At 40.2% G+C, this 15,369-nt stretch overlaps 1 protein-coding gene across 1 annotated transcript in view; it reads right to left on the minus strand.

Moving 5' to 3' along the window:
• Positions 1 to 3,172: 3,172 nt before the first annotated feature.
• The window catches only part of STMN2 (stathmin 2), a 50,661-nt gene continuing 38,464 nt past the window's right edge, over positions 3,173 to 15,369 (minus strand). Inside the window, exons 4-5 of the mRNA XM_041768448.1 lie at positions 13,574 to 13,765; positions 3,173 to 4,536 (exon numbers count right to left, since the gene is read on the minus strand). Coding sequence (XP_041624382.1) covers positions 4,477 to 4,536; positions 13,574 to 13,765 — 252 coding nt within the window. The 3' untranslated portion in view covers positions 3,173 to 4,476. The remainder of the gene's footprint in view (positions 4,537 to 13,573; positions 13,766 to 15,369) is intronic.

Consider the following 15,369-nt stretch of genomic DNA (forward strand, 5'->3'; position numbering starts at 1 on the left):
CATCATTGCATATTGAATTTATTGAGGAAAATAACTTGTCGTCTTAATTAATTTGTTTCTGTTCAAGAGGGCTCACATCCACATCTGTCAGAGAGAGTACTATGCATCACCCAGAGACCCTGGATATTGAGCTTGCTGCTGTGGTCAAATGGACCTGGGGATTTTATCTTAGGGACAGTAGCGAGTGTGCTTTATATGTGGGAAGGAGAGTGATTGAATGCGTGGTAACCAGTAGGGTGGTAGTCACTGGTGCTCTTCATTAAATATTTCTGACTTGCCTCCTTCTGAGCTTATGTTAGGATTGTACTTTCCTTCCCATTTGGAGTTAAACGTGGACATATTGCTTGCTTTGGCCTGTGAAATATGATATGTGCTGCTCCTGCATAGAAGCTTTAGGAGGGTCAGTGTGTGATTTGCCCACTTCCATTTTTCTTCTTCCGTAGTGACCAGCAGTGTGACCATGGAACTGCTTGGCCTTTAGCGCAGAGTGAGAAATGAGAGTCCAAGTGGCCCATGCTGGACATGAATCAGGAGTAGGAAATAAGCTCTGTGATTTACTAGCCTCACTGAGGTTTTGTAGGTTTTATCACAGCCTGATCTAGCGTCTCTGTTTGAATTTGTAGCAAAGATAATTCTAGACAGAGTATGTAGCATGTTCCAGAGACCATAAGTTTCTTGTCAAAGTGAATAGTCTGGTGTCCAAGAGGAGTAATGTTCTTGAGATATTGAGGGGATAGTAGGGCACTTGAATGCCATGCATAGGAGTGCAAATTTCATTCTGATACAGAAGCAGGAAGAGATAGTAGAGGACTAGAGAGACAGAGCGTAGAGGAGCCTGCAGATTGGAGCGAAGGATGTGTGTTGGTTGCTGTAAAATCTAATAAAACCTAAAGTAGGGCAGTGATTGTGGAAATAGAAAAGAAGAGAGAAATGAAGAACAATTGGGAGGTCAGATTGATGCTATTTGATGACTGATTGGAGGTGGGTGGTGAGGACAGTGAGGGATCCAAGATGACTCTGCAGTAATTTGGGGGAGGAGCTTGGGAATCTCAGTTTTGTTTTGGACTGTGTGTTTGCCTTAAGAATTTTCAGCAAAGTACCTGATTAGAAGTCAAGGATAATTGCTTTTTCAGGGCTGGGAACATAAAAGGTGATCGATTATTTGGTAGCTAAGGTCAAGGGTGCCTTATCTCCTCCTTCTTGTTCTCTCCCTCACTGGGACGGGGGTGGATGTGGTGCAGTGTGGCTATCAGTACATTTTTACTTCTGTTTTCTCCTCAGAAGTGTTGTAAAGGCTGGTGCTTGCCTCCAGAGAAAACATTTGTCAACCTTCATTTGTTCTGTGTATTTTCGAGTATAGAAGAAATAGGAGAGCAGGGTAAATCGTTAAACCAATGAGAGTACATGAATTTTCTTCAGAATGCATTTCAAAGTCATATATACAATTTAAACACAGTCCCGAAGAAGCCAGACTCCGTGAAATACGTTGTGTCAGAGATTCAAGACTATTGTTTCCTTGGCGTTATCCATCTCTTAGATGTTTTCTTTCTATTGTTTTATTAATCTGCAAGATGTAGTTGTTCATTTTTTTCTTGTTGGGTTCCTTTGGGTTCCACTTCTACTTTTTTGAATAACATAGTATGAGTTTCTTTTCAAGCCCCACCCCAATGGAACATGCCCTGACTGAAACACCATCACCATTGTGGCCATCACCAAGAATCCACATATCTGTATTGATTCTATTTTGTAGTGGGGTCTCTCAAGTGAGGTTGCAGATAAGTTGTGTTAGTATTACTTGGGAACATGATAGAGACCCATATTCTCAGGCTTCCACACAGACCCCAGGAATCAGAAATTCTGGGGTTGGAGCTCAGCAAGCTTATTAAAATCTCTCCAAATGACCAGGAAGCACACCAAAATTTGGGAACCACTAGTCTAGAGGAGCTTCAAAGACATAACATATCCTCACTGGTGTGGTGAGATTTGAGGATGGTCTGCTGATGAGCTATTAATAAGGAGAGAAATTATGATAAGTGGACATTGTGTGACCTGGAACGAAATCACTTATCCTTCTTCATCTCTCTGTGTCTTAGCTTCTTCACTTTTGGGATTAGGCAGTTGGATCGGTCAGTATTTCCAATTTTGGGACTCACAAAGTAGCGTGAAATGTTTGTCAACTATTTCTAATATTTCAGAAAGCTTCACCGAAGTTTTATGTTCTCCCTTAATTTGCTGCAAGGACAGACCAAAATATCCTGTTTGCTAGTTCTGAGCCAAAAATAAGCAAGTAGATTGTGAGCTTCTTGTGATCATTCATTTTCATGTTTCCAGGGCTTAATCACAGGGTCTGGCCCAATGGGAGCCATTCAAATAAATGTTCTATCAGAAACAATTATGAACTAAGTTACATAAAAATCAGTATGAAAATGCAGAGTCTCTTATACCAATCAGAAGCTCCGATTGACTTCCCAAAGGAAGATCATGGAGCTCACGTCTGTAAGCATGTGTACTGATCATTGCGGTGTTAGATTCCTACAAATAAAGGATATTTAAGATAGGGACCAGGTGGCCTCACCTCCAAAGTTGGCTTGGATAGTGCTCCTATGGACTACAGCCCAGTGTACTTACTCATAAGACTGTGTGGTTTCATTTATTTATGATTTTCTGCTAAAACTGGATGTGGTTCCTTTGGTCCTGTAGGATCCATCTGGGTCATTGACAGGACCCTGCTGTGTCCATGTGTGCAGTGTGCTTATTGGCAGCGCAAGATTCAGCAGTATGGCAGGGCAATCACATTTAACAGGCTGGCAAAGGTGTTCTGTGGCCACATGGGAGAGTGTGAGGTGTGCCAGGAACCTTCCAAGTGCTCTGAAAGGGGGTCTCTTTCTCCAAATTATTAGTCCGAACCTATGGTTATCTCCTTCAGTCCTGAATGCTTTTAAGGGGAACAGATTGGAGACCTCTCCTGCCGTGCTGGCCTGTCAGAAGGAGAGAGAAAAGAGATGCCGCCTGCTGTTCCAGAAGGGAAGTGAATCAGCAGGGCACTGGTTTCCTTCAAACTCTAATTATTGTCTCTTTGCTTAGGAGATTGGCTAATCCAGTGGGCACCCTTTAAAAATCTGAACTCCAGGGTCGGGTCCATGAAGGGGCAAGAGAACAGACGGCACCTTTATTAGTTCACAGAACTCCAATTCTTTATTAATCACAGCTTGCTCACAATGACATACAGGAAAATAGCACTAATGAAGAGTAAATATGCAGGCAGCAACCTTCAGGAGTTGGGATTTGGGGGAGAAACGACTTCAAAACTGCGATAGGTACTTATGGTGGGTGTCTGGTGATTCTTAGTTGGCACAAACGCCCTGCCTACCCCCCTTAGCTGTATCAGCCCTCACAGATGGAGTAATTTCTTTTTATTTTAATAGGCAGGATTGCCTCACACTGGGGAAGAAAGACCAGCTTGAGTGAAAGTCCGCAGTGTTTTTGATCTTGTTTGTACGTGTGTTTTAATGCAACAACCAGCTCACAGTTTCCAAGTGGAAAAATATTCAGTAGCATCATGTACTTGTACTATAGGTAAGAGCTTAAAATGAACATCATCAATCATGGCATCCACAAATAAGCCACCTGACACATTAATTAATTCATTCCATCAAAAGAACTTAAACTAGAGAATTAAGCCCACTTCATGAAGAGCGATTTCACGGCTGCTTGAACCATGTGGATTTGGATCTGTGTTCAGCAGTTTTAAAAGGTTCAGCTTTCTGCTTCTACCCAGACTGATCTCAGATCTGTCTTCTCATCCATCCCTTTCTAACGCCAAAGCACATTTGTAGCACATAATCCAGTAGAAGCAGAAGTAAATGCTATGATTGGTGTATTTTTCTCTTCTTAGCCTGGTTTTGTGGTTTCTAGGCAGTTAGTAGATTATGAGTGAACAAATGTGGAGGTTTGCGTGGAATCATAATACCTGTAACCTAGGTATGGTCTTAGTCAAATTCAGAGATTACAAAGCCGTCTAGGTCATTAGGCAATGGTGGGTTTCTAGCACCATAGACTGTCTACTGACCTCATTTTTCTGTTGGAATGAAAAGGGCAGGGAATGGAGTTCAACATGAGGGCTTCAAACAGAACAGACCTAGCAAATTCATTTGAGTGGAAAGACACGACATCAAAAGCCTGTTACAGGACATGTAAGATTATGAAATAACTTGCATAATGCAATACTTGTATTTTTTAACAAAAATGTAAGTATTTACAAAATAAGATCCAAGGTATTTTTTAAACATCAAGCAAAACATTCTGCAAAGAGACCGCATTGAATTTTTTTTTTTAATTTTTGATTCTGTTTTTTGTTTTTTATAATGAGTTCTTTTTAAACCATGTCATACATTTCCCATACTGATATCGCATGATCCATTATAATATAGGCAGGGGGATTTCCTAATGGTAGGGCGTGCCATACCCTCCATCGCTTCAGCCAGACAGTTCCACCTGGAGCTCCTTGTTCCTGCGCACCTCCGCAGCATGCCTCTCCTGGAAAACACCAAAGGGAGAAGCAACGTCACAGAGCCTGGTTGTCTGCTCCGCAGAGAACCAGGAAGGCCTGCTTACTCCTGTACACGATACACATTCTCCCTGGAAATCACCCAGGTGTTTGGTGTCTCCCTTTAGGGACTGTTCTCATTTCAGGAGAAATGACAACAAGAGACCCAGGAAGTGTTACATTACAGAGGATCTTGTAAGCCTTACAGAGTCTAAAAAAACCTTAATGCTGCATTTGATCAAAACTATGATCAAGAGGTCATATGATTCAGAGAATTTTCAATATGATGGCTACTTATAAATCTAGGAAATAGCACTAAAATATCACATTGTTGTTTGCCCTCTCATATTAATGGTGTTTTTCCTCCTCCCGAATATTTTAAGGGCTTTTTTAAAAAAAAGATTTTATTTATTTATTTATTCATGAGAGACACAAAGAGAGAGGCAGAGACATAGGCCGAGGGAGAAGCAGGCTCCCCGAGGGGAACCTGATGTGAGACTCGATCCCAGGACCCTGGGATCATGGCCTGAGCCCAAGGCTGATGCTCAACCACTGAGCCACCCAGGCGTCCCTTAAGGGCTTTATAATTGCCAGTGGACACTTTGAGAGGATTAGATGCAGGAAGATGACTTTTTGTATGCCTCCTAAATGCTTGCCCTGGTAGTCAGGGCCTTTCAAAACTTGACTCCAAATGACCTTTCTAGCCTTACCCTCCATTCTTTTCTAACACACACATACTTGATGTTTCCATATAATGAAATTGTCTTTTCATGCAATTTTTAATGCTTGAGATTCCTAGTCTTTTGTCTCTATTTTGTCAGGATCATAACTTGCTCTTTAAAGCATGTGGTTGTTACATCTTCCTCCATGAAGATTTTTAGGAGACCACAAAATAAAATTAACCTTACTTTCCATTTGAACACCTGCACAAATCTTTGCTTATGTGGCAAATAGGTGGCAGCCCTTTTATTTTAACTTCTGCTCTGGGTATTTCTGTTTTTGTCTCATCTTTTATATTAAGTAGATGCTTATATATAAGCTCACGCAGGGCCAGGACTGCATTTTCTCACTTTAGTTACACTTGCTGGGCATAGTAGAGTGTTTTGCGCTAAGCCCATGATTGGTGGATGTTTATTTACCTGAGGAACTGAGGCACTAAGCTTGGTTTGGGAACTGAACTTTCTGTGGAGGGAACTGAGAGGAAAGGTAGATGTACATGGTTCTGTACTAAATGACTATATGCCCATTGTCTTGCATACCATAGGTACTAAATAATTGCTTCTTGAATTGAAATTTCAAAATGCCGATGATTATTAGTATTACTTTTCTACTTAGTGTATTATTTACACAGCTATTTTTTTCCTCCTATAACTCCAGAAATTTCTTGTGGATTCCCTTAGTTCAGGGGCAAAGACCTTGACCAGCTATAAAGTAAATCTTATCATTAAACTCTTAATCTCAATGAGTCTTTGTTTACTGTGTTCTTCATAATGCTGAGCATTGATTAGGCACCTAACATGTGATCAGTTCTGCATGAATACAGATTTTTACCTGTTAAATTCCCTTCCTCCTCACAACAGTCCCATGGTAGAGGCGTAATTCTGGTTCCCATTTGACAGATGAAGTAACTGAGGCACAGAAAGCGTACGTCACTTGCCCAAGATCACAGAGCTAACAAGCGGCAGAGCTGGGACCCCATGTCAGAGAGCCTGATACTACAGCCCACTCTGCTAACCACGGCTATGTAAGCTCAATGTTAGTAGAAAGAGAAAATTTAATAGTTGCATGGAAAATGTGTCTTTTCAAATGTAGGTGCTGGGAGAAAAAAGGCATATAACATCTTACATACTTCCTTGAAAGACAGAATTGGAGTTAAGCAGGAAGTTGACTCTAGAGAGTTTAAATGCAATTTTATTTAATTGTTTTAAAAGAGCTTTTCATGTATGTTTAAAAGCCATGTCGAGAAGGGGATAAAGACATATAGGGAAGTTATATGTGTCCCATTTAGAAATGTCACAGAGAAAGTAGTGTGGCTATAGCTGGCTCTGCCTTCTTTTTGTCCTGCCATTATGAGGAAAAAGATGCAGCAAAATCTTTCTCACAAAGAAACTAATTAGTGAGAGCTGAGCTCTGACAAAAATTAGGAAAAAGCCCAGGCCATCAGTTTACTAGAACAAAATAACAGAGATCTACGTCTAAAGATTGATACAAATTCAAATTTATAATATAATAGGGAGAATTATAATTAGTATTATTGGGCTGCTCTGGAGCACATTTCTTATTAAACTCAAAATTAGTCATAAGGAAATGGGTTTTGCTACAGAAAAGAACAAATAGATCCGTGAGCTTGAAATAGACATAAAAAAGGGAAGTTAAATACATTCTGACTTTTTAGGAAAAATATTGTTATTTCAGGTATTTTGGTAAATCTATTATTTGGAAAGCTTTGCAATCATCAAATCACCAAATATATAACCATGAAATTGCAATTTGACTTTATGATATGAACGTGGGAGAATCAAAGGGCAGACATGCAGAAGGCATGTGGTTTTCAACATAGTCTTTTTCTTTTTTTAAATCAGGAAATTGCAGTTGTCAGAAGTTACTAAGGTAGTTGTGATACTCTGAGAAAGCTCATCAAACAGTCAAGGCTAGCCTCTGATAACATTCATTTCATTATTGAGCTTCTACTATTCATCAGGCGCTGTCAGACACATGGCGAGACAGTCTGAAGCAGATCTATATTCACAAAGTTCTCTGCAATTTCCCTCCTTCCTTCCATCAATATAAGGGAGGTGTAATAAATCATATTTTAGGATTGCATGCAATTATTCCCTTGATATGCAAAAGTGTATGAAAGATGGTTTTAGGAAAAATTCTGATTCCCTAAGAAAATGTGATTAGAGAGATTTCTGGGTCAAAGCCAAGGAATATGAGGTGTTCCTTTTTTTCTTTACCTTTTACTTTTTTTTTTTTAAATTTTATTTATTTATGATAGGCACACAGTGAAAGAGAGAGAGGCAGAGACACAGGCAGAGGGAGAAGCAGGCTCCATGCACCGGGAGCCCGACGTGGGATTCGATCCCGGGTCTCCAGGATCGCGCCCTGGGCCAAAGGCAGGCGCCAAACCGCTGCGCCACCCAGGGATCCCTTTTCTTTACCTTTTAATGTCTACTTTGCCTTAGGTATCAAACACAAACCAGGGACTTGAATCAGATGACCTAGAGTATCAGTTCCATCTATGAAATTCTGCTACATGAGTCTATTTCAAATGCAAGATGAGGTCAATCAATATCATCAAGAATTCTTTTTACAAATGACCATGCACTTGCAAAACAAAAGAGGGGTCAGGAGTGAGCTGTTGGTGCCAGGAAGGCACATTGTCATATATCAAGATGACAGTGGTCACCGGAATAAAAACTTCCAATGGTACTGCCAAGCCTGCTTACTGAGCAGTGCTTGAAGATTGGCAAGGAATTGTAGCTTTAGCTTAGTATAAAGGGTGAGAATCAAAAAGGCACAGCTTCAAATCCAGACTCTGTGGTCTACTTGGCTTTGTGATCTTGACCAAATGGCTTAACCTCTCTAAGGACAAAGTTCCTTAGATGTGAAATGAGGACAATAACAGTATCTCCTTACAGGGTTATTGTTTGGATTAAATACATTAGCACAGGCAAAATGGCTGGCCCACAAGGAGCTATCAGTAAGGGCTAGTTTTAACTCCTCTTTTCCTTTCATTATTCATTCATGAGACAAGCTCAATGGTAAATAGTTACGTAAATGGCACTCATGGATGAGAATGACCCCCCCAACAAATAAAAATCAGATAAAAGAATAAAAATTGATAATAGATGAAAATTAATAATGGTTGAGATCTCTATCTAAAGAGTTATACAACATCAAAATTGTGCCTTAGGCAAAGAATCACAGAATCCTAGTCCCTCAAATTATTTTTATTATTTTAAGCTATATCATATTATGCGATGTGATAATCACTGAAGTAATGGCTACAGTGTTTTCACTCCAACTTTTCTGTATCAGAGGTGAAATTATCAATTATACTAAAACAATGTCTCTTATTTCCTAAGTACTGTCCTTTGTGGTTGGCTAGGTAAAGTAGCTGTCAAGGTTGCCTGCGTTTTTTGGTTCTCTCACTCCTGAACACTATGGAAAGTTCCTTTGGTCTTTGTTACAATATTATGGTCTGGGCAGCCTTGGCAGTGGCTAGTGAATGGTGGGATAGAGCTATAAAAGCAAGAAGATGTGACACCATTGAATTAAGTGGATAATTCAATAAGAATTCAACTTCTATAAGAGTAGAAGTCCTTTTAATTGACCTGCTAGGTTAGCCAACAATCGCCATCCCCCCCATCATTCTAGTATCTCCTAAATGTTGGGTTGCTTGTGAAGCTATAGGCTCTTCCTTTTTATTTCCACATACTTTTCCCTATCCCTAGTTGAATTACATATTGCTTTGTGGTCAATGATATTTCCAGCCTGTTTGACTAGCTAGTTGAAATTTTAATTACATAATTTAATTAAATATTACAGTAATAGAAAATTGTCAGGGTGGAGGGAAAGCTTTGGAAATACTTGAGAAAGGGTATTATGATCTGATATTGGATCAACTACAAAAGCCAGGGGAAATTGTAAAAAAGAAAAGTTGTTAAGATCTTATATATATCCATATGATTTTGCAGATATCTTTAGTCCTCATCCAATTTTACAGAAATTGAAACTGTACATCATGGCTAATATGATATAGGTGGAAAGTGGGGGGCGGGGACAAGGACTGATTCATTTCTCAAAAAGGTCTTGGCCTATATCAAAAGATTGGTAACTGGCTGTACATTTAAATGTTTGATGTTAAAGTTTTTTGTTTAATGAATGTATGTATTATTGTTAAAATGATTATATCTGCTTTAGCTGATTTTTCAGAATTATCCACTACAGATCCTGGTTGAGTTTGATGGACAGCTGTTGCTACTCAGGGTTTCTGATGGGCCAGGGAGTGAATTTTCTACAGGATACTGTTGAGTGTTAGGAGAGGAAGGACACATTCAGGGAGGAAGAAAGTGTCATTAATCCTTTCTGCATGGAGGAACAGGTACTTTTCTTCCTGTCTCCATCTCTGTCTCAGTGTCTGTTTCTATTATACTATGCCAAGAATAGGAACATTGTAAACTTCACCAGAGTGTCAATCATAGTCCACAAACTACACTTTTGAGTCCTGGGCATGACTATTTATGTCACTCAATTTGAAGACTGTTGGGTATGTGTAATTTCAATTTGAGTGACATAAACAGATCAGTCTAGTGTAGCTCTTTGTGGCATAGACATTCCTTTTTCTACACCTTTCTCCACATTTGATTCTTTTCTATATAATAAGCTGGAGTGTTGATATGAGATGCTATGAAAACAGATATTGAAAAAAAAGTGTAACCCTCGTTTCTGAAGGAAAAAGGGACAGTTTTATAGCACAAAGATAAAAAATATTTAAATATAATTTGTGACAACATAACAAAGCATATTTAAGAAGTCTTTAGCTCAGTGGTTCTCAATTCCTGCTGAATATTAGCACCTACTGGCAAATATTAAAAGTAATACTGATCTCTGGATTCCACCCCAGACAATCACATCAAAATCTCTTAGTTTAGGGACACCTTGGTGCCTCAGTATTTGAGCGTCTGCCTTCGGCTCAGGGTGTGATTCCGGGGTCCAGGGATTGAGTCTGCATCAGGCTTCCCTCAGAGAGCCAGCTTCTCCCTCTGCCTATGTCTCTGCCTCTCTCTATCTCTCATGAATAAGTAAATAAAATCTTTAAAAAAAATCTCTTAGTTTAAAGAACACTTCAGTATGTTCTAAAGTTCAGCTGAGATTGTTTTTGCTTTAGGCTTTCGGTTTTAGCTAGGGACTTTGAGCTAACATGGCTGGGTTTCCAAGAAGTTTGTGGGAATTTATCTGTGAATGACACTAAAAAAAAACCATGGACATCATGGGAAGACATGCTCTGCTTGGATGCTCTGTTCTCCTACTTGAGTACAAGAGGGGCATGGGGGGCAGATGGAGGCAGAGTGCTGGCAAAAGCTCACATGAAATTGTATCACGTCTCTGGCTAATTGATAGGGTTAGTGAGGCCTGTCAAAATGGTGGAAAGTTTGTGTCTTAGCCTTGATGTGGATTTATTTTTACTAACATTTTCCAGTGCTTTTGTATTTACTATCTATATTGGTCCATAATATATGTTAACTTATTCTCTAATTTTTGCCGCTGTTATTTTTTGCTGGGCTTTATATTGTCTGCACGGGGAAAGAGATGGTTAGTAAATGCTCTTTGATATTACATCCCCTTCCAGATTTCTAAGCACATAGTCAGTACTCCATAAATACTCAGTGAGTAACTAACTCATTAATAGATCTCATTTTCAGTGGTAATCATCTTTTGATGCATCAGATTCCAGAACAGCTTATGTGTATTAGCAATTTCATGTATTTTCAACATTACTATTATTATTGATTCTTTTTAAAATTTTAATCTCATTGTAGTAATTTCATTCAGACAAAAGGCTAGATATTGGTCATAGTAAGAAACTTACTTTGTCTTATTTTAGGAAAAAGAAAACGTAGGAAGTAATGGAAGTAAATTTGGTATCTCCAAGGAATCTCTCTACTTTATGGAGAAGGTAATAGATCTTGGCTAACTCTGGCCAAAGATCCCATTAGATTTGAAAAACGTCTCTGTGGCTATGAAATACCAGGGGAAATGTGGTCTTAAAAATGATCTGGGCTGCATTATTCAGCATGAGATAGAATACTGTCAGCTGAGATTTAAGTCAGAATGGGCTATAAACCCCTAGTTCTCAAACCTGGAGTCATCTGGAAAGTTTTTAAAAAATGTAGGTGCCTGGGTCCCACTTGTGGAGATTCTGCAGCTTCATGTCAGGAAGGCTAAACTGTCCACAGGTTGATTATTTCTAGGACAAATTGCATGTCTATATGCATGTGTGTCTGAAAGGGGGTGGAGATTAAATCTGGGTGAGAATGGGGAAGAAGGCAACAAGGTGCTGGACAGGGAGGGAGTGAAAAGAAACACACAGTAAAAAAGAAATTGCTTATTAAAATCCAACACTTCTGGAAATACTAATTAAAACATGCAAATTTTATGTACCATTTTATAATTGAAATCAAGAGGGACATGCTGTATATTTACATGTGTGTAATTTCAAAACCAATAATGATCCTTATTGTCAATGATAGAAATCTTATACTCGATACTAAGGCCTAATTGAAAATCCTGAAATATGACCAGCACGCCCCATTCCTAGAAGCTCCACTCGATTTAATTTTTAGGAGCCAAGGATATGAGATGATTGAGTCATAATTATCAAGAACAGAAGACATGGTGGTCTTCTGCTGTCCATGGTACCAGTACCAGTCAGCAAGAATCTCCTTGGTTGGGCAGAAATGTGTGAATGGAGGGCAAATGGAGGAAGACTGAATGGTTCAAGGTGAGGGGCATAAGTTTTAGCCAGTGGACCTTTGCTCTCCTGCATCTCAGCAAAGCACTTCCTTTGGTACCACCGTGTGTAACATGCAGAGAGCCGAAGTGCCACCTTCAAATTCTGACCTGATGCACTTAGATGAAACACAATGTTCTGAGAGTATGGAAGCACTAGCTTATATAAGTGAATTACATTTTAACTTTAAGGTTCTGACCAAGGCTTGAAGTGGATTTCCCAGGTCATCTAGCACTTTCTCTACACACATCCGAGAGCCTCAGTGTCCTACTGCTGTCTCAGAGCCCACACATGCTTCCCCAGCAATGCTTTCACAAATTCCTCAAGAGCTCAGATGCCCACAAAAATCTCCATGGAATTAAGGGCATATATTTTTAGGTCTTGTACCTGATTTCCTTTGGTTCTGGCCTGATATTTGTAATCAGAGAATGAGATCAAAAACAGAGTCATCAGAATAGATGCAAACATCAGAGTAGGGCTGTCTGATTCTTAGATGAGATGGGCTAATTCTAAGAGGACATGAGTCTTCCTAAGAAATACTTAGAAAACAGGAGGCTGATCTTGTCTAGACTCTACATGCTCTGACAACAGGGACAGTCCTACCTCTCTCTCCATTGCCAACATGTGATAGCACTCACTACTGGCGCAGGAGGCAACTGCTCAGAAAAGGACCGAGACATCGTTTCTCAAAAATCATATTTCTTCATGCTTAATCCAATTTCTGGAGATAGACAAAGCTAAACTATTCATAGCTATACTATACATTTTCAAAGGAAAGTTTTCTGGGTGGTGGTGGTGGTAGACAGCAGTAGAGCCCACACAAGGGAAAGAGAGAACATTTTCCAGAGGCTCTCCAGCACTGCTCATCCCGATGGAGGGGAGTGGTGGTGAGCAGAAAGGCACCAGGATACCAGAACTTGAGGAAATGAGCATCCTCTACTAGGTCCCCTTTGCTTTGGTTCCATGCGATCATCATACTCTAGTTTGCCAAGTAGATTTTTCCTACATGGAGAGTATCAGCTTCCCATTTTTCATAGATATTCTGTTCTTTTCTGACAAGCACATTTTCCCAAATAGTTATGTATTTAATATTACATCTAAATTAAATAGTAAATATTGAACATATTGTTTTATCATATTTATCACTACTTATTAATATTATATATTTGTATGGCATGGCTCATATTTCAATTTAATATTTTCCTAATAGATCAGCTCTTAAGGTTTGCACAGAAATCTTTTATGTACTTGAAAAGCATGAATCAGCCTCCCTGAATCCCTTCACCACTAAAAAATCTGACACGATTCTAGCTCTAGTGTTGGATCCCCATTCCTCTACCATGTTGCAGTGCCCACGAAGTCAATGCTACGAAGGGAGAACCTGCCCAAGGGGTTGGCTGTCTCTGCACCTGAAGCAAGTTTTGACTAAGTCTCTGGTGCCCCGGGAACTGGAAAGCCACCCAGCTGTGTTGCATGTGAATGCATGCTAATGCCCACTTTGTCGGGATTACCTTTTCCTGCAGACGTTCAATAATAGCAGCTAGATTAGCCTCACGGTTTTCTTTAATTTGTTCCATTTTCAGGATCAGCTTTTCCTCCGCCATTTTGCTGAAGTTGTTGTTCTCCTCCAAAGCCTTCTGAAGGACTTCTCGCTCATGTTCCCTCTTCTCTGCCAATTGTTTCAGCACCTGGGCCTCCTGAGACTGGGGAAGAAAAACAAATCCATCTTATAGTCACCCAAATGCCAGCCTGGCGGAACAGTGGTCTGCTGATTCGAGAGTGTTCTTTTCAAATGAACACTACTTCTAGCCTTGAGCACTGTTCAGTACTCATCTGCATGGCTTAGAGCTTTCTGTAGAATGTGGTTCGCTGGGAGATGGGGTTTGCTGAGATTTCAGCTGTGAAATTGTTGGATGCCCCATCTTAGAAGAAGCATTTAATCCCTATGAAGGACTTTTTGGTTTTGTTTCTGAGAATAAGTTGCTGCTAAGCATTTATGCAACCTGGAATGCTGCAGTTAATCACTGGATAGCAGCATCCTTTGAAGCCTGAGGAGAATATGGGAAGATTGGGGCAAGTTCTCGTGTTTTCCCTGCCCCATTTTTTGATCACCTGTACACTGAGTTTTTTGCAGTAAGCTCTTCAACTCTAGCCAATCAAATTGTCAAATTCATTTTCTCAGTTCATTCCACCACCTATACCACCCCGCCCTAACCCCAACCTGCCTGTTTTTCTTTCTTTAGCCAAATTCTCTTTGGAGACTTGTGAGCAGTGCAAAGTTAATGTCCACTTGGCCACAGAAAATAGAAAGTCTCTGTTCTGGCCTCCACTTGAACATGCTGAGGTCATCTGGGTCATCTTTAAAACCCTGTGGTTACTTAGTGATTAGAGCAGAAGCATCAGAGCCGGATGAAGAAAGTGTTAACACAGAATAAATTCAAATTCAAACGGAGCCTCTTGGGAAGCAATGAAAAAGTATTTTCTAGCTGGTTCATCCTCCCGCCTCTAGGTGGGACTATTGGTAAAGCATCCTACATTGATTTTGCTTCTTTACAGCTCCAGTACTACTGAATTTTGACAGAGACAGACGGACTAAAGATGTGTGTGTGTGTGTGTGTGTGTGTGTGTGTGTGTATGTGTAAAGTTTCTCTCTGATGGATCCAGGGCAAGGGGCCTGGAACATGCCTGCTGTTCCTCACTGTAGCAGCTCACAGAGACAGTTACCATGGGTCATTATCAAGGGGCAGCTGAGTAACTTAATTTTCAGGTGCTCAAATTTACTGTGGCACTTTTAAAACTGTGTTTGAATTTATAGTTTATATTTGCATTCTTAATTTTCTTTTGCAAAAGACCTAAAGACAGCTAGGAGGGGCACCTGGGTGGCTCAGTGGTTGAGCATCTGCCTTGGGCTCAGGTCATGATCCCGGGGTCCTGGGATTGAGTCCTGCATCAGGCTTTCCGCAGGGAGCCTGCTTCTCCCTCTGCCTGTGTCTCTGCCTCTCTCTGTGTGTCTCTCATGAATAAGCAAATAAATAAATAAAATCTTAAAAAAAAAAAAAAAAAAAGACAGCCAGGAGACAGCAGGCGAATGGAATTGAGAAGGGAAGCCCTGGGGTCTAAAAGGGCAATACTGCAGCACATGCCTTTTCAAAACGTCATTCTTTGGTGGGGCACATTTGGTTTGTGGGGACAAACACTCCCACAGGCCCCATCATCAGTAATGGAGAGAGGCCTATTGCCTTACTGGGTGCAGCGTTTGGCTGCATTTGAAATGCCTCCGTTAATGGCGTTAGTACTTTTGCAGCCA

This window comes from Vulpes lagopus, chromosome 9 (genome assembly GCF_018345385.1).
Source record: "Vulpes lagopus strain Blue_001 chromosome 9, ASM1834538v1, whole genome shotgun sequence".
NCBI lineage: Eukaryota > Metazoa > Chordata > Mammalia > Carnivora > Canidae > Vulpes > Vulpes lagopus.